At 31.9% G+C, this 20,266-nt stretch overlaps 2 protein-coding genes and 1 long non-coding RNA gene across 3 annotated transcripts in view; 1 reads left to right on the forward strand and 2 right to left on the reverse strand.

Annotated features, from left to right (window-relative positions):
* Nucleotides 1-77: 77 nt before the first annotated feature.
* LOC149900780 (uncharacterized) lies at nucleotides 78-964 on the reverse strand. Its single transcript, XR_016457747.1, has 2 exons — nucleotides 904-964; nucleotides 78-599 (listed from the first exon to the last, which is right to left on the reverse strand). It is a non-coding gene; the product is annotated as an uncharacterized LOC149900780 (long non-coding RNA).
* A 6,048-nt stretch (nucleotides 965-7,012) lies between these two features.
* On the reverse strand, nucleotides 7,013-19,445 carry LOC149900781 (lysM and putative peptidoglycan-binding domain-containing protein 2-like). The gene is made up of 4 exons (XM_090112292.1): nucleotides 19,254-19,445; nucleotides 18,885-19,171; nucleotides 8,831-9,055; nucleotides 7,013-7,735 (listed from the first exon to the last, which is right to left on the reverse strand). The coding sequence occupies exons 1-3, from the start codon at nucleotides 19,422-19,424 to the stop codon at nucleotides 8,848-8,850; spliced, it is 666 nt and encodes a 221-aa protein (XP_089968418.1). The 5' UTR covers nucleotides 19,425-19,445; the 3' UTR covers nucleotides 7,013-7,735; nucleotides 8,831-8,847.
* A 440-nt stretch (nucleotides 19,446-19,885) lies between these two features.
* The window catches only part of Myo81F (unconventional myosin 81F), an 89,335-nt gene continuing 88,954 nt past the window's right edge, over nucleotides 19,886-20,266 (forward strand). The window contains exon 1 of the mRNA XM_090112108.1: nucleotides 19,886-20,122. The gene's annotated coding sequence lies outside the window, so the exon portion shown is untranslated. The remainder of the gene's footprint in view (nucleotides 20,123-20,266) is intronic.

The following is a 20,266-nucleotide window of genomic DNA, read 5'->3' on the forward strand; positions in this document are numbered from 1 at the left end:
AGATGAAACAGAGGTCGAGGAGAGTTGAAACATAATGATTTTGGGGAGTAATAGGAGCTGCAAAATAAAAATGATGATTTAATTCAAAGGTTTTAATTAAAACTTATATTTTCAAGTAATCAACGACTTTTATAAGTAATATTTTAATGACATTTCAGTCAAGTAGGTCTAATACAAATAATAAACACCTAAATAACCAAAAATTAACATGCGTAACATCAATTATAATCAGTCAAATCAACAAAATGTTTTACATTTTTATAAAACTAAATCTTTGACATAAAATAGTTAATAATCAGTCGTTTTTTAAGTATGTATTACAATCAGTACCTACTATAAACTATTTAAGGAACAATAATCTACAAAATGTCAAAGACAAAGTTCTCCACCAGCACAATTTTCATGAGCCCACAATTGGCATTTCAAACATTGAGCCCACTTTTCTTTGGATCTGTTATTTGAATATGATTCCATACAGCAAATACAACAGGATTCCTCTTCTTCTTCATCACTATCTTCGTTTCTTGACAACCTTAACCTTTTTAGTTTTACAGCCTGGTTTTAAACTTATTCTTGCTTTAGTTCATCCAGTAGGCATGCTTAAACAAATAAACACATTAAATCAACAATAAAATCCGATAATCTTCGTAATTTTTAGCTATAATCAGATATTAAATTGAAAACAAGGAGAGTTGAAACAGTCTGTTTCAAATCACCTCGGTGAGAAAAAACCTCCCAATTTTTATTCAAATCACGACCAAGCAGTAAATACACAGAAATCAAATTTACCAAGTATATTTCAAGAATCAATAGATAATAAGTTTTTAAAACGTAAATAACTCAACCCAAAAAACAATACCAATATTAAAGTACGAGCATCGTAAAAAATCATGAAATACTTACTTTTTACGATTTTCGGCACATGTCATTCAGAACTACACAACTGCACAACTGACGTCATCGGCACGAACTGACGCGATAGCTGGTGGCGGGAGTTGGTTAAAAAAGACGTTGCCAGATCGCTAACAGTTTTAAGTTCGGAGAAATCGAGACTGTTTCAACTCACCTTTGTTTCAAAACCCCTCGGTCTCCCCTATATATGAATAGCAGCTACAACAATGCGACTGAAGTATGTTCTGCTTTTAGCCAGCATTTCGAAAGCGTTTTTAAAAACCCTGCTAACTCATATGAAAATTACCTCCTTCCATCGTCTTGCTTGAACAATGAATTGATTTCTCAAATTAAAATAGACGCAACTGAAATTACTTAAACATATTTTAAAAAGTCTCAAAACAAATAAAGGCGCTGGTACTTGGTAGTGATGGAATACCCCCAGTGTTCTTAAAAAAATGTGCTGATTCTTTATGCTTTCCCTTGTCTATTATTTTTAATTTGTCTGTCAACCGGTATGGAGAGTTTCCTGCCAAGTGGAAAGAGGCACTTATAGTTCCAATACATAAGAGTGGACCAAGAAACCAGATTGTAAACTACAGGCCCATATCTATCCTGAATTCGTTAGGTAAAATTTTCGAGATCGTTATTCATAAACGCATCTCACCACTTGTCTATAAATTTATACCACCTCAGCAGCATGGCTTTATGAAAAAACGTTCCACTGTCACTAACTTATCCGTTTTAATTAATAATTATACTTTTGATGAAATGAACAATGGACGGCAAGTAGACGTAATCTACACGGACTTTGAAAAAGCTTTCGATCGTGTCGATCACATTATTCTTCAAAATAAACTTTACGCACTTGGTATAAGAGGTGACCTACACAGATGGATTTGTTCTTACATAGTAAACAGAACACAGGCGGTAGTTTTGGGTTCTGCTAGGAGTGACTTTGTGGGCATAGTATCTGGGGTTTGATTTTATAATTTACTAGCAATGCCCTGTACTCCAGTCAGTCTAGACATTCAATTCACAATAATTCCAAAAGTTATCAAACTTCGGTCAAGTGAATGTACATTGGGACGACAATAAATCCCATTTTGCAACCTTGTCCGCAGTCATAATATTTCATATCACGTATTAAATTTGCAACCAATCTCAGTGTACCTTAGTAATGATCTAAGCAGTGTACGGAACATCTTTTAATATTGAATATTAATGTTTTTTTTTTTATTAAACTGAATGAGGTTGCAAATTTGTAAATGCACCAGAATAGATGTTTTCGAAGTTTGCAACCAAGTTCCAAAACTTTTGTAATTATTCCGAGACCACCTTACTCGAAAAAATGACCACGAATTAAAAATAATTATAAATAAACATGTTCCGGTCAACGAAAAAGGTTGCAAATTTATACAACCGTTCGGTATATATTTCCGATATCTGTGTTAAGTTTGCAGAACTTTTGGAATTTTTTTCACGACCATACAGCAAAAAAATAATTTAATTGCAATTTTAACAATGTTCCGGACTGCGGACAAGGTTTGAAAATGAGATTTATTGTCGTCCCAATGTACCATGTACTTGACCGAAGTTTGAAAACTTTTGGAATTATTGTTAAATTCTCGATTTTCAATGTCGATTCTGACTGATCTACTGCGGTTTCACCCGCATAGATAGCGATATCGTGACAGTGAAAAATCTACTATAGGTCGGACTATAGGTTTAATTTTTAATCACATGAAAATCACCTTCACCCCGTCCCGCTCTACGGCCTGCTCATTGTATTGAACCAATATTGAACAGTATACCTATTTTCTGTAGATTGACATTTTTAAAAATTCGTTATATCTTTTGAATGGAATATCCAATATTTTTCATAAAAAGTGTTTTGCTGGTATTGAAACAGTCTATAATAAAACATCATTTAATGGGATAAGGATTAATATATGTGTATGGATAACATCACAGACTAATAATAATATACTACGTATACAAATAACATGGTTTGATTACTGTCGGCACTTCTATTTACTTTGAAAACGTAAAAAAGTTGTTGTAGTAACATAACTACTGAAGATGGACATATGGTACCGCGGACATTCTTGTAGATATTGATCCATTCTATAATACCGTAGAACATTTTTTTGTGCAGCGCACGCGATGAAAGAAGTTTTATTGAGGAATTTTTACACCTTGGTTACATTATTGCATTTTTGGTAAGGATCTCTAATTTTTTTGAAAATGCAATATAGCCTATGTTGCTCAGTGAAGATGCAGCTTTCTAATGGTGAAAGAATTTTTGAAATCGGTCCAGTAGTTTATGCGTGAAAACCATACATACATACATACATAATTACAAACCTTTCCTTTATAATATTAGTATAGAGTGAATATCAATTTAATATGTACATGCATTCATGAGTAAAAGGGTTGTAAGCTTGTTGTAAGTTTAAAATTTTAAAGTGAAACTTTTTATTAAAATTATTTTTTTATATGATCTTATAAAAAATTTGTGTTTTCGCAATTATTCTTATATCTGTGTTATAAGACGTTACATTGTACCAAATCTGACTCTGTGTACACGGGAACTACCCTGTAGGTTTTGATTTCTTTGCGAATGTCGAATTTTGCGAAAAATTTCAGCATTTACGGCTATATCTTTTGTGTTGGCTTATACGTTTGATTTTTTCACAGAATCAAGGGACCATAGACAGGAGTATTCGATATAAATTTCAGCTTCATACCTCCACGCGTTCCTGAGAAAAAGGGTGTTGACAGACAGACGGACGGACAACAAAGTGATCCAATAAGGGTTCCGTTTTTTCCGTTTGAGGTTCGGAACCCTAAAAATAAGGTCGATATAAAATAAAAACCACGATAGAAGTTCCAATATTTTATTACTTTTATAGTAAACTTTATAAAGCGATAATTTGGTAAGCAAACAGCTTTATAGTTTTATACAAAACAAAACATACATAATGTACATGTATAGGATTGTTATAAATTCTATATAACAACATCGATGACTTGATACATATGTACATCTAATAATTATTATCTTATAAACAAATTTATAGTATCTATGAAGCTCAACATTCATTAATTTTAACACCGATATATTAGTTAGTGCCTGTAACATCTATTACAAAATTTCTAAATACGCATTAAATCGTAGATTTTGTTAAATATAACATTAACTTTAATACACAATATTATTTTTTTTAATTTACAGAACGCCTCAAATAGATAGATACAAATATGTATACCAAATACTATAATTGTAGGTTTTTTCGGGATGATAAAAAAAGCAATATATTTTGAGGAAATCAAATGCCAAAAGTCTCAAATATTTATTATTTACACAATGAAAAATATGTAACATGGATATATTATATACAACAAGAATCCTAATATATCAAACATACTATAATATTCATTTTTAACAATTTACAAGCAATTACTTTTACATGAAGTATGCTACAATTACTTTTGATATATTTTTTTTTCATTTAAACAGGCCACGAATATTCTTATACGATTATTAAATATTAAAACAGTCAGAATCACATCTTATGTATGAGTACATCTTTGGTCTCAAAACCAAAAACTAACATTCTAATATATTATCATTTAATTTAGGTACAGAAGTATGTATGTTATTTTTATACTATATTTAGGGCCGATTTTTCAATGCTTGGATAAAACTTATTCGTCGAATAATGTATAAAACTACCATTTTAAAAACGTATTCTAATTGCCCGTATTTCACAGTTTACGTGACATTTTAATATTATCGTGTAATACTTTATTGGACGGATAAGTTTTATCCAAGCATTGAAAAATCGGCCCTTAGAGGTTTAACAATATTATGATTTATGAATAATATAAGATTGCGATCAACAGCTGATAATTTATCATTGCATATACATATTTATATGTTCAAACTTATTTATTTTTCTTCACTAGCATCAGAACAACTAATAATTGTGTAACATTTTAGGTAATGTACATTAAAAAACGTTTAAATTCTTACTAAGGTTAAACACTTTTCGAAAATTTAGTCGAAAATATGAACCGAAACTATGTACCTACATACATTTTCATCTGTCATATTTATATGGAGACAGGACTTGAAGCGGGAATAAAATATGAAAAAAATTATCCACAACAAAATATAAGATACAGTACAAAATGAGACTAAATAGCTCTTTAAATTTATAAGAATAAGATAGACACAAATACAATATCATTAGTTATTCTTATGCAATTTTCTCTAATGAAGTTTCAAATGTAAAAACTATTTTATATATTTTAAACAAATCTTCTAATCATACTAAAACAAACATTACATTAACAAATGTTTGTATATTTATTACTCCTTATTGCTAAATGTATTTAGATGAAGTTTAACATAGAGTACGTTTCAATGATATATGTACTTATTCTCTATGCATATAATGAGAAATATCGATAATATATTGAATGATTTAATAATGTTATTTAAATTAAAAACAGCGAATTAAATTAACATTTTTATCTTATTGTATACGTTATATTTGGACGACCTTCTTAAAATCTCTAATAACAAATACAATACTTATATATGTATACATAATATACAATTATATACATTGTTATCAAGCAGATTTACTCAAAAAATGATTCCGAAAATAAACATAATTATTAGAAAACTGTATTCATTTCTGTACATAGTTTTTACGTGTTTATTGAAGTATCTATAAAAAACATTTTTTGAAGTAAAACTTCTTTAGGCGCGTTGAGAGTAAAATTTCATACCGTCACGTCGTGGAGTAAGGCGACGATTTTGTTATCTTTGAACCTTGCCAAAGAAGTTTCGCTCCTGACACGTGTACTCGGCACACACGCATTTTTTAATATTATTTCATTATTTGGTATGTACATGTTTCAAATTAAAATGTTACATTCTTTAGGGTAACCTTTATAGATTGAAAATTGTCTCGTATACATACTGAACATTATAAATACTGAATTATGAAAAAAAAAACATTAAAGCCAAATATTATATTTTATCACAACGCAGGCAATCATCTTTTTCTGTTTATTTAGTTTGAATATTAAAAATTACGTACTTATTAACATTAAAATTATAAATTTATTAGTAATTTAAAATTCTCTCTCTTCTACTATGAAAATCAATAGAGATGTTACTGTATTTTTTAGTTTATTTTAGTCATAACAATCAGGACTAAAGAAAGTAGTATTCAAATCGTAATTAAAAATAGTCAAAAATATATTTTGATGAAAATAACTATTTTAGTCCTCCTTTGTTGAGGATTAAATAATAATTATTAATAATAAACAATATAGGAAATGACCTTAAAAAATTATGAAAATAATGAATTATGCATATGCTTTATACATTAATTATTATATGCAATTAGTTCAAACAATGACAACATAATATATTGCAATGATTGTTTCTTCTAAAATGTTCCAGAATAAATCAAATAGGCAATCCCATCTTGACACTTAGTACATTTTTAATTTTTATATCATACGTCTTACATATTAATTATTTTGCTTTATATGAAAATGATGCCTCGAATAAACACTCTACTAAAAGTACTCTTATAGGATTACCTGGGAGGGAAAAGAAAATTATAAACTCAATAGAACTTATCAATGTAAAAGGAAAAGAATTTCCTTTTTTGTTGTATTCATAAAGCATTTGATTGCTATAAAACTAAAAATTAATTTAAATAACACTTAATATAACTGTAGACATGTCTTTAAATATGGTAAGTGCCTCACAATGTTCAAGTGACAAATGAAGGTATCAAATATTATATCCGTCTCTTTCTTTCGTTATGAAAAATATGAGACGGTTAATATTTACCTTCTGAGTACATGTAGCTTGAACATTTCGAAGTTTAAGGATTTAAAAATAATCATTTGATGTAGATTATTTATATTTTACTAGAATATAGAATATACCTGTATAATGCCGCTAATTAAGGTAGATAATAATCATACTTACTCATTATTTAGTAACAGAGGTCTTATACTACGGTATCCAACTAAGAATAAGACTTTTCACGTGTCACTTGAAAAATACATCACAATAAAAATTCATCTTTTTGCAAATAGTTGAAGTTTTATTTTATCTTTAAGCCCCGGGCTTAAATCACATTTAAATGTCAAGTTATTGCAAAGCTAATAATAATAATTGGTTTGAATTAACATATATGACGTCACAATATGTCGCTAAGTAGATCCTATTCTTAGTTGAATAGCATAGTTAACAATTAATTATATATTTTACACATTATTGATGCTATCTAAATGACTGTGATAAAAAATAACAGAATATACATTTTTACATTGCAAAACACATTAAAACATTTCGGCAAGAAATTTATCCATTTGTTAATTATAATTAAAAATTAATATATTAAACAGAAAATTAAAGCAAGATTCAATATAACCCGCCCAGGTATCATTTATAATCCATTGATCTATAATTAAACTAGACTCACAATCACGTTCAAAAAAATTGTCCAGAGCATAACTCTGCTAACGCGTTTATCAGGCAGAGTTTTCTCATGAACGTATACAAACGACTTTGAACATTACTACCTGGAAATAAGGTGTTCTTTTGTATGAATTTTTTGCACTACGCTGCTCGCAGATTTAACCGCCTTTTAATATGCAATTGTGAGTCTAATTATGTATTTATAGAACATCAATGTATATTACAGATCAGAGCATTATCTATATCTACTAGACGTCGTACCGCGGTGCGGCGCGAAGCACGCATGCTCTAACGTCGCGATGTAGTTATTGGAAACGCGCATATCTGAAATTTATAATACAAAGTTATTAATACATAAGGTTTGTTGTTACATTACTACACGTTTTAATTTAGGATACATGCTAGACATACTACATACATACGACGTACATTTACGGTGGGATAGATGTATATCACATCTGTTTCACTGACCGAATTTCTTTAATGGTCAACAAGGCAGCCTAAGGTACCTCACTCATTTGACAAAATATACATATCGCGTTGCAGTGATCGTCCTATACATTTGCTTAATTGCAGCTTACAGTACACTCTCGAAATATACCCCGATACCAAAAGGTTTTCATTTCTAAAATTACTTTGATACCCTTGAAAGCTAATATAAACATCTATTACTGGTAGACCAAGAATTCACTGCTAAAAAATATAAATCCAATATAATTTTATGATCAATTGGATATTTTAGCCATGACGTACATCCATCATAAGTATTCCTTTGTATAAAATGTTGAACATCTTGTTGATATTAAATCAATAAAAATTTATAGGCAAATAAATGCGGAATAGATCTGTTTTAACATCAGGTTAGATATATTATGATGGATATATTATTGATTTAGTAACTGTATTTTTGCCTGCCACTAAACTCAACAGTTAAAGACCACAAGGCTATCTTTTATGACTACATATTACTTTGTAGGTAATACCCTAGTCTTGCCTTGCATTGCAGTGGGTTGGGGCATTTCGTCATTTTCCAATTACATATCTACGACACTACGATAATCACACCAGAGCTGCTCTAATTCTTGTTGTAGGAGGGTTAAATTATATGGTATTTTGTCAACTTACCACAATCTATTGACGCCACTGGACCTATAGCTTCAATCCTAACCAATCCAGGCACTCACCTGCGCTGTCTCGGGCGCTACGACTGGAACATATCATCATGCGCCCTAGAGAGGGCGCACGAGCCGCTTCAGGGAGCTGTCCACTCTCCAGCCATGTGTCATCAACTCATTGTAGGAGGGCTAAGTTATGTGGCATTTTGTAAACTTACCACTATATATTGACGCCTCTGGATCCGTTTCTCCAATTCCGACCCAACTATTCATAGCTGCAACTAATCTAACCAAATTCTCTCACCTGCGCTGTCTCGGGCGCTACAACTGGAACAGATCATCGTGTGCCCTTTCGAGTCGCTTCAGGGAGCTATCCACCCTCCAGCCGTGTGTCAACGCCGAGGGCGGCGGCGGTAGAGGCGGCGGGATCACCTCATTGTATGAGGTAGATGCACCCATGGACGCAGACTGCCGTAAACGTGCGGTCGGTCTGTGCCGGACGAAGTCATCTTCGAAACCTTTGACGAAGCTGGAATGTGAAATCTGTAGGTTAATAAAGGTTTACAAAGCTGGATATTTATAAGGGGATAGCAATAGACAGGAAGATGCTGTCTATAGGATAATCGACAGACAGACGCGACTGGATGGCAGTCTATGATTAAATAAATTTGGGTTGTATTATCTATTTATATACTATCCTATACTTTCTAAAGATGCTCTTTAAAATTATTTATTTCTAATTTATTTATTTTTTAGGTTTTAAGGTTATCTCTCTTGATAGCTATATAAGAAACCTATACATCTGCATTATGATTACACTTGCGTATCCTACGAAGTGAAAATACGTCACTTGATTCCATGGTATGTTGCCAAGATTAGGCAACAGTAATTTTTAAGTCGAGAGCCAAAATTCTTATAATGTAAAAGTGAAACAGCTATGCTCTTTACCTTTAGACTTTAGTCTTTCAATATCTTGTAAGTAGTTATTCCCTAAATATTCTAATTAATATATAAGATAAAGACTGGAAACTTCCTACAGATATTAATTTTGTTTACAATTTTCATATTGCGTTGTATCAGATCTTGGTACAGAATAATCTTTATGGACTCTAAAGAATGTTTAATGTAAGCCATACATTCGTCATGTAAAATTTGCGAGACGACTAATCTTATCTATGTAATCTCTTTTAAATGTCATAACAATTTTATCAAGGATTTATTCAAATTAAGGGTATCATGCCAGGTTAATGACCGAGAATTAGGTTAGACTCGTCATTTAAAATTAAACTTATTTTAATCACTAAATCCATTAAGTTAGTGCATCAGGAAATATCATATAAAATGAACATTTAATCCTTGTCCAATATTCTTGATTGAATGTTACGTCAAAAGCCACAGTATGCAGATGTTTCACAGTAAATTAGAGATAAACACGTATGCGATAACTCGTCAATGTGCGTCAATTATCTAACATAGTTTCATATGTTATAAAGCTGAATGTAAAGATGTTAATTCAAAAGATTTAAGCCTTCTTTAAGCAAAAATCTTAAAGAATAAGGTCTGAAATAAAATGTAGGTAACTTTTTATTTGGCTATATTGAGGACAAAACTGCGAGCTGAAGACGAGAATAATATATCTACAAGCTACGGAGGAATACTTTTTATCGAATTTAAATCATTTTTGAACGCATTCTATATTTTTGTTTTATTGAACCTAACATAGAACTTCATCAGATCGAAGTTAAATAAAATACAATATACTATCGCAACAAGAGCCTAGAAGTAGGTCACTAAGTCCGACTTCCAGATGGTCCTTATAAACAAGTATCTCCGTTAGTGGCCAATTATAGTGCATGATCCTGATAGTACTAAACTATACTGAGAAATTATGAACATCGATCCTACTTATATTATAAATGCGAAAGTTTTTTGGATACTCATTCACGACAATCATTCAATTCATTCATCATACATCCATACTAATATTATAAATGCGAAAGTAACTCTGTCTGTCTGTCTGTTACTCAATCACGCCTAACTACTGAACCAATATGCATGAAATTTGGTATGGAGATATTTTGATACCCGAGAAAGGACATAGGCTACCTTTTATTGCGAAATATGTACCACGGGCGAAGCCGGGGCGGACCACTAGTAGATTATACAAACAGAATAACACAAGATTTAAAGAAATACTTCATACTAACCAAACCAACTAGTCTCACATTTGAATAACACAATGCCAGACACCAAACACAGGGGCAGAGGTTCTAGAGTCGTATTCGGCTGCATGACTAACCAAGCAATTTATAACACAAAGGCAAAATGTGAAATGAAACCAAAAAGAAGAAGAAACACGTCACAAAGCAGTCTTTATCACAGAGACAAGATATTTATCCAAGTCAAGACAGAGTAACACATCCTACAAATACTAAATTACGGGATTCACTGCTCAAATAAAACTTCCTATTTAGATTGAGCGGTTTCGTTTAGAAGGTGGGTTCTCTAATAGAATGCAATCATAACACTTCTACATATTTTAGTATGGAGGAGACAACGTTTGATTAATATCCTTGTTATGTAACCACTTTTTACACCAATATGAGTCATCGGCCAGGTATATGTGAACCGTGAGGCACACCCTCTTCTAACAAAGCTATAGTTTGCAAGACAGTCTAGACTGTAGGTCAAATGTAAACCAATAACATGTATGGGGCTACTGCCTGGATACCGCGCGTTTTACTAGCGTGGTAGGATAAATGTAGCCTGTGTACCTATCCAGAGCGCGGGAGCGTTATATATATATGATATATCTCTGTACCAAATTTCATAGATTCGCTATTTATGCGTGCAGGCTTAAGAATAATTCAAACATTCTTACCAACTGTCGCGCTTATAATGTTATTTCTAAGAAAGATTAAATTTATTCTGGTTGATTTTAAATTTAAAGTTTTACTGGCTTTAGTTTGAGAATCCTTTACCATTTGATTGAATTTAAACAATCAATTTAATAATATGTCAGGATAACAGGCTTAAGTTAACCAACGAGTAACTAAATTGTAATATAATCATCGTTTTTATTTATAATCCAACCAATAGGTGGAGCTCGTATATAAAATAAATGTAAAATATATGTGCGAAACCTAATTATTATAAGTGGGACACTCAATATTCGACGGCGCCTATGAAATTAATTAATCATAGATGACCGAAATAAAAACTACCTTCATAATTTAAAAACTTTACCAGCTATCATTTGTGTCGTTAAACAGAATATAATATAGTGGACGGCCCATGGACGGCCAGATATTTATTTTTCTAAAATAGCACTAGGAATCAAATACCTCCCTCTTTATCATAAATTCCTATTGTAGATTTTAACCGATACCTACCTTTCTAATTTCTAACTTTACAAATATTATCTTTTTCGATATCAGAATTACAAAAATTATTTTCGTAATTATCTTGGTAATCACTAATCTCATTATTTAGGCCGATCTTTTTTGCTTAGCAATAGCCGAAAACATATCTTGTGCGTACAAAATATTCCATGATAAATAAGAATACCAACCACATAATACATTATGTATCAATACACCATCTATATACAAGTGGTTATAAACTGTTCGTCCACTGCTTAAATAGCTTTATGCCCGCAATAAAGGATTATGATATGAACAGACCCTATGTTTGTGGGTGTTGACAATCACACTAGGATCGCGTATCTGTAGATAAGATACAACCTAGCGACTCATTTTGTTCAAAATGTAAAAAATAGATCTACTGGAAATACATTTTATGGGTCATAAAATTATCATTTAAATACATGCAAAAAAAATACATACATTAGCTATACATATAAGTTTTAACTAAACAAGATCACAATACGTACAAAGACGGGAGTATTTATTTATAGTCATAACCAAATTGAATCAGTATGGCAATTGGTTAGTCAGAACGTTAGTGCCAAGCCAATTTAAACTTTGTTACTATGTTAAAAAGTTAATATTGCTGTACAAACTCGCTCTAACAAAGTATGCATATTTTCAAACAAGTTCATATAACAGCCAAAACTCGGTATCGTGTTGTAAAAACATTTTTCATTTAACAAGTAGTGTGTCATAGACACAACAATTAGAACTATAACCTTGAATTATGTTACAATTTCTGTAAATAATATGATAAATACAGTCGGCATATTCGCGATAAAATTTTCCGTAAAAAAGTTATAAAATCAGTGTTATACATATTATATCAATATTAAATATTTGAGGGAAAATTTCAGGACAATTTTCACACACGGCACGATCTGATGACTGATCCCATACTAAGCTTTCGCTTGTGTTATGAAAACCAGATGGCTGATAAACATACGTCATATATAATTTTTAAATAAATACTTATATAGATATTTAACACCCAGACATATAGCAAACACACAAATATTTGCCCCGGGTGGGAGTCGAACCCACGACCTCTGGCTTGGAAGGCAGGGCCACTACCAACCAAGCCAACCGGTCAGTCAATATATTTCGATGTTTATATTAATATTGATACAGATGAAGAACACACAAGTATTATATTTACAACATATATTGCGAATTCCAATTTGGTGCCTGCCTGTACTTTCGACTTTTGACGTCTGACTAATTCAAACATGCAAGATTTCACTTCGGTTCCATATAAAGGGCTCAAAAACAAACTACAAAAATAATTAGACGTAAATCTTTAAAACGTTAATCTTTTCAAAATATGTATTAACTAGATTTCCGCCCGCGGCTTCTCCCGCGTTTTCAAAGGAAAACCCGCATAGTTCCCGTTCCCGTGGGATTTCCGGGATAAAACCTATCCTATGTGTTAATCCAAGTTACCCTCTATATGTGTGCTAAATTCATAAATTTCATTGTAATCGGTTCAGTAGTTTTTACGTGAAAGAGTAACAAACATCCATACATCCATACATCCAAACAAACTTTCGCCTTTATAATGTAATGTAGGTATTAAGATTAAGATTTGAACAATAATAGTGACGCATTTTTAATCAGTAGTCAGTACCATTTAGTCTTAACAATATCAACAACTCCATTAAGACGCACTGTATATGAACATTCTTTACAACTTTTAATGTATCAATTCCTCATAACTTTTTGTCATATCTGCATATTGAAACAGATTACATTGCGACAGATAAACTAGCTTTACTGCAGCCATGTAAATATTTATTACAACGCACAAAATTTCCACGCATCTATTTGTGTTTTATGTTCATATCAGCATACCTTCGCGGATATTAAATTTTACAAAAATAAAAATGTTTTATTGCTACGTTGCTGACGGTACCGTCAGTCGAAAGCTCTGGAGAGTCTTTTAGTCGGAAAGTGTTACCCACCCACGGTCAAGTGTTATTCATAACGTAGTATTATTATGTTTGAAAGACTTGAAATGTTATTGTTATTGTATTACATCAGCTTTTAACTTGGATATGAACTGGAGGTGAATTTTATTGAGATATGAGAAGAAAAATATATTTTGAATGCTTCTATTCAAAAACTATCTCATACGATGACCAATATATTTTATAGCGTAACAATAATTTTTATTAAGTAAAATAAATTCCTAAATTCAAAAGATAAAATTTTTTTATTTATTCGGTCTAAGTTTTGTTCGAAATCTAGCTCGTATTTTTAATTTTTATATGACACGGTGGTTAAACTAATTCACAAATCAATATTTTTTTCCATACTAATATTATAAATGCGAAAGTAACTCTGTCTGTCTGTTACTCAATCACGCCTAAACTACTGAACCAATTTGCATGAAATTTGGTATGGAGATATTTTGATACCCGAAAAGGCTACCTTTTATTGCGAAATATGTACCACGGGCGAAGCCGGGGCGGACCTCTAGTTTTTTTATAAAAATTTAAACCGCCTTTACATACACATTCTGTCATCTGGTATATTATATACGTACCTACGTCTTCAACGTAATCGGTTAAGCCGTTTTCGAGTTTTGCGCTTACATAGCTACACATTTGGCGATTCATTTTTATATTATAAGATTATAATGTGTAGTAGGTAACTATATTATACCTCTATATTTGACGCAGTTATAAAAAGTTGCAATGAAAACGGCCACTCACAAGTCACAACTCACAACCCACAGATACCTATATCTATTATTTTTGTCCATAATGTAGTAACTAATTAAAACATAAGTGCGCAGTTAACTGGCGTATCTGATAATAATTTAGTAATTATTATCAGATACGTTACAACCCTCCGTTACAACCCTAGTGGGTTGTAACGGAGGCCTACTTAGCGGAGGCGGAGGCGGATGCGGAGGTGAAGAGGTCCGCTTCCGCGGATGCGGAGGTTAACGGAGGCGGAGGCGGAGGTGAAATTTGTTGGGAAAATTTATAATTATCGTCTACTTCTACAAAGTACTGCCAAATTTCACTAGTTTTCGGCTTCATCACGTTATTTAAATAACAATAACTAACAGTTACGCACAAAATTACTTAAAACAATCACGGCTCAATTGCAACTACGCGGTACCGAACGCTTTGACAAGTTGATTCCTGTTATTCATTCAATCACACTCCCACCACCCGCTTGGCCGTGTTTCCGCGGCTTTAGCAAACTCTCGACCATTTCACTTGAAAACAAGCAGCCGAGCGGCCACGTCGCCTAGCGTCGCTCCTTGCGCGTTGTTTGTGATCGTAAATGAACTTCCGATATGACTCCGCATAAATTTTGCGGAGGCGGAGGTTAAATTCTTTGCGGAAGTTCCGCAGTAACGGAGGCGGAGGCGGAGTTCCGTTACAACCCTAATAATTACGTCTAATTATTACGTTACACTCACTCGTATGAAAAATCGTATTATTTTTCATTACTCGATATTGGAATCGTGATGAAATCTTGCTGTATTAATATTTCTATGGAAACGAATTGTAGAAAACGTAAATCTTTAAAAATTAATTATTCATAGATAGATTTAAATTTTTATTTTATGTCTAAATAATAAAATATGCATACAATTAAAATGTAAATCTGCCTTAATATTAGCATATTTAATATTTATCGATATAATTAGATCTATTGGTATGACGGAAACAATGATTGTTATAATATATTTAAATTTAAGATATAAATGCAGTTTTTACAGTATTTGATCAAATTATAGTTTGATAAGGTGTTTATATGCAATTACGTAAATTATGTTAATAGTTACGTACTTTATCAATTATCTAAAAATATCTTGCGACAATTAGATAGGTACATAGCTACAATATTTAACTGTGCTTTTAAAAATACATACTAGAATAACCTCATTATTACAATAAGATAAATAATGAGGTAACCACTAAACATGGCACTCGTTCAGGAAAATAGGAATTCTATCATTTTCCTTTTCTTCAATATTATGTGCATTACGCATACTGAACTCATTACTTGATTTTAATGTTTCATAACCTACTGTATAATTTAAATCAATCCATAATACACAACACGGAAGAACAATCGTTAGACTACAATCCAACGGAAATCATTCTGCGATAAAACCCAATGCAGCGTGAAAGAAAGACACGGAGAAAAACAAAGCGCAAAAACTTCCTACCGTTAATTGACTGGTAACCTTGACAATCCTAACTCCTACCTCGTGACTACTACATTTGCTTCGTAAGATGCATTCTACGATACAAGAAACTATTTAATAAACTGTATAAACCACTGAACAATTATTATAATATTAATGATTATAACTTATAAGTAAAAGTGAAGGTAGGTTTTTTTTTTTTTTGTGTGGTGTCTCTCAATGTTAGCCAGAAGGGCTTCTACATTTTAACGCGGACGCGGGGGTGAACTGAAGGTTCACCCTGGTAGCGACATGCACAAGGGCGTCCCCCCTTGACGGGGACCACGAACCTCGGCTTGGGCTGTCGCTTGAGTGGAGGAGGCCAGAAGGGCCCTAATCGGACGGGGTGAAGGTAGGATGCTATCACAACATTCCATTTTCAAAAACGGCACACTCGATTCGACGTCAAAGTAAGACGGCATGATTCAACTATCGTGAGCGAAAAAGAGACAAAAGAAGTATAATATGGCTAATTAGCCACATTTCACGTGCCACTCCCGGAGTTCTAATAACCTATCCTCACATCACCTCTTTACGTAGGTATTAATAATACTTTTCCAACAGATTAAAAAGGTTATACGACTTAAGACGCGGAAAATAAGAAAGGTATTTGCGCAACCGCGCCGTCATGTGACTGGCTGTCGTAGAAAGTATACGAATTATAGAATAAAGTATACGAATTATTTAGCACGCGTTTGATGCAGTCAAATTTTATTTTAGCAAGAGGAGATTTATGTTCATATTCCAGGAACTGGGTTAGATATTTTTACATTTACATAAACACTAGTTTATGTGGATATTTATCTCCGTAGTTTAATTATATAAAGAATCTTATAAAATTTAGATAATTCTTATTATTTTTAAGAACTATATTTTTTAATGTTTCTTATTTTATATAATGAAAATTACGATACATATTATAGGTACATATATTTAATAGCAAATAAGCTAAATAAATGTTGCATTGAAAATAATTTTAATTGCATCATGCACCATTGTTATTAATTTCCTTGTAATTGATTATTTATAATATTAATGATCAACCTTAATACCTTTAAAACAATTTAAAGTTAATTATTTATAAATTGTAATGTACCAAAATACTTAATAATACACATCAAAGGTTGTGTTATCATATTTGGTAAACAAATTTATCACTATGAGCTCCCAGTCATGTATTGACTCAATGATTGCTATTTTATCAAGGCTTATACTTTATTAATATTATGTTAAATAATATTCGAGTGTATATGAAAATGTGCATAACCTAATAATATATTATGACAGCCTTTCTACAGAGTTCTGAGTAAAACATTCTCATTTGAATTTTCATAGAGATATTTTAGAGAGTAAAATAAAACATTATTTATTGCATTCATAGATTTTATTCACATTTATGAGATACTGTTATGTGTTTTAAACTACTTGTTCTTTCAGGATTGAATCCGGCCAAGTGATAATTTTTTTTCTTTTTATAAAAAATTTCTCATTTATAAAGTAGCTTTCCGACCGCGGCTATGCCTGCATTTTAAAAGAAAAACCCGCATAGTCCGTTCCCTTGGGTTTTTGTGGATAAAGCCTATCCTATGTGTTAATCCGAGTTACCCTCTATATGTGTGCTAAATTTCATTGTAATCTGTTCAGTAGTATTTGTGTGAAAGAGTAACAAACATACATACACAATACACATACATTCCATTCTGACAAACTTTCACATTTATTATATTATATTAATAGGATAGGATTAGATTTGAATTACATTTTTTAATCAGGTTTTAGATATTTTTAATCACACTGTAGAAATGATTTCATGTTTTTTATAAAGATAATATCTCCAGCACGATTCTAAATTAAATTGTTTCTTTCACAACGTTAAATAATTAATTGCTGTACACAATGTATCAAACATATTTCAGAATGAATTAATTCAAGTGTAACATTATTCAAGCTGTAAATCACGGCTGGACACTTGAAGCAAAAGTGGCAAATGAAGTGTGAAAAAATTTGTACTTGTAATTGAGTGAACAGTATTTGAGTGAAAATTGATCTGAGATGATGTAAATTAGTATTGATTTATGGTTTCAGATTTGGATTTGGTTTGAGAGAAGGTTGCTTTAGATAATCTCTATGGATATCTCTAAAAATGAATTTCTCTTGGTCACGGCATCATGCATGAGCGGCTGAACTGATTTTGTTAATTCTTTTGTTGTTGTTTTTGTTATTGCCAGGACAAGGATCTTAAGAAAAGAAAAACTTAAGAAATTTGCGCCAGACTTAAAAAATAATGAAAATATATGTCTGATTTAAACTTTATGTGTTGACAGTCTGTGCGAGGACAATACGTTGTCTGTCAGGTCAGCTAGTATAATTTATAAAAGATATAACTAGTAAATTCTCAAAATCCACAATTTTTAATTTTCATTATTTAAACAAAAACATAAATAATCACTTTAATTGTCAATTAAATGTTACTCTAAGCCTAAATTCCATATGCTTGCCATTATCAATATTTGTCAATGCTACGCTACAAACTCCTGCATAACAAACTACAAATGGAAGAGTTCAACAATGTCAGCATTGAAATATAATAGTTATTCTTCATAATAAGGTCATAAGTTCATATCTAATCACAAAGGAAGTTCATTGCTCTTTCAGTCATAACTGCATATAAAATACATTGAATACATACTGTAATCATAGATATATTTGAAAGTACTCACTCGCTATTTTCCTTGGTTTTTTCAACATGTTTTTTTATTGTTGCAATAGATGAGTCTAATCTGTTCAGGAAATTGTCAAATGATTCCTTTTCATCCGGGCTGCCAGGGGAGAAGTCTCGCGTGGGCATGCCCGCAATCGACGCTCGGTGGTTAGGAGGCGCTATATCAGTCACTCTCTCACCATTCTCGTAAAATGGAGAATCCTTAGTAACAGGAATCAGTAAATATTCTCGCAAGAACAAACTGTCCGATGCGAATAATCGATTCGCACGTCTTATCTTCTCCATCTAAAATAAAAAACCAGTTCACTTCATCAAAAATTCATCCAATAAACCATTTACCAACATTTATTATGATGTTCACACTTACAGTAACACCGTACTTTAGTGCAATTCCTTGTAACGTATCGCCTTTAGACATGACATGCTTGATATATTCTTCATTCCTTTTCATGTGATTGCAAGTACTCCCATATTTTTTTAAGGGTCTAGCAGATTCCCGAATAGAAATTCTTTCATCAAAGAGACGATCCTCCTCCATGTTTGACGTAAACTACTGTGACAGAAAATAGAAATTGACATTGTCCTTGTGTCAAGAGACAATAATAAATAGAATGATCTGAAGTTAGATACATGTAAAATAACTGCGTTCTGTAAACTTGCTAACTTCGAATGAAAAATATTAATGTGCAAATACTACAAAAAAGAACAAAACTTGCTATTTTTATTGATAATTTAATTAAAGAAACTCGTAAAAAATTTAATATACAAAGTAAGAAATACATAGTTCCATATCTGGAAAACTAGATGGCAGATTGAACTTTTTACATGTCACAATCTGACGTTATAATTATTCGAGTTGACATTAACTCGGTCATTCATATTAAAGCAACTCCTTTCGTTCCATGCCATGCTGTCATCCATTCATAATTTCTCACTCATTCAATGAAGAGTGAACTGTGAACTGGAAACCTATGAACGAAACGAACTGAACCAGTCTTTTGATGTATTTTATAGGGAGTGGACGTTATATTGAGTTAAATTTTAATTAAATTGTTACTTGCAAAAATTAGTGTTTTGGAAATTTTGATGTAGTGTGTGTCAGAGTACTGATTTTAAATCTATTACAGTTTCTACTGTTTTTATGTGTGGCCTAGAAGATTTTTGTTTGGATTTTATTTCATGATTTGTATTTACACACATGTTGTGATCAATACAATCACCGATTTTTTTAAGAGGGTAAGTTTGAATGAAAGTCTTGTAATAAGTTCGTCTCAGCATGTTTGTTGAGTGGGATTATTATTTGGTTGTTTTTGTGTGTTAAAAGTCGTAACTAGGGATGCCCTACCGTGAAGGCACCCGCCCGTAGCTTTGCGATAGGGT

The sequence above is a fragment of the Colias eurytheme genome, chromosome 18 (genome assembly GCF_061535395.1).
Source record: "Colias eurytheme isolate Ceu_HAF_F1 chromosome 18, ilColEury1 Martin Lab GWU primary, whole genome shotgun sequence".
NCBI lineage: Eukaryota > Metazoa > Arthropoda > Insecta > Lepidoptera > Pieridae > Colias > Colias eurytheme.

What these genes read in the sequence shown, in the direction of transcription:
- LOC149900781 (XM_090112292.1), bottom strand. Translation starts at nt 19,424, where the DNA reads ATGGAGGAGGATCGTCTCTTTGATGAAAGAATTTCTATTCGGGAATCT. An exon ending in CACTAAAGTACGGTGTTACT is followed by an intron (nt 19,172 to 19,253) that starts GTAAGTGTGAAC and finishes TTTTTATTTTAG; the next exon opens with ATGGAGAAGATAAGACGTGC. An exon ending in AAAACCAAGGAAAATAGCGA is followed by an intron (nt 9,056 to 18,884) that starts GTGAGTACTTTC and finishes TTCACATTCCAG; the next exon opens with CTTCGTCAAAGGTTTCGAAG.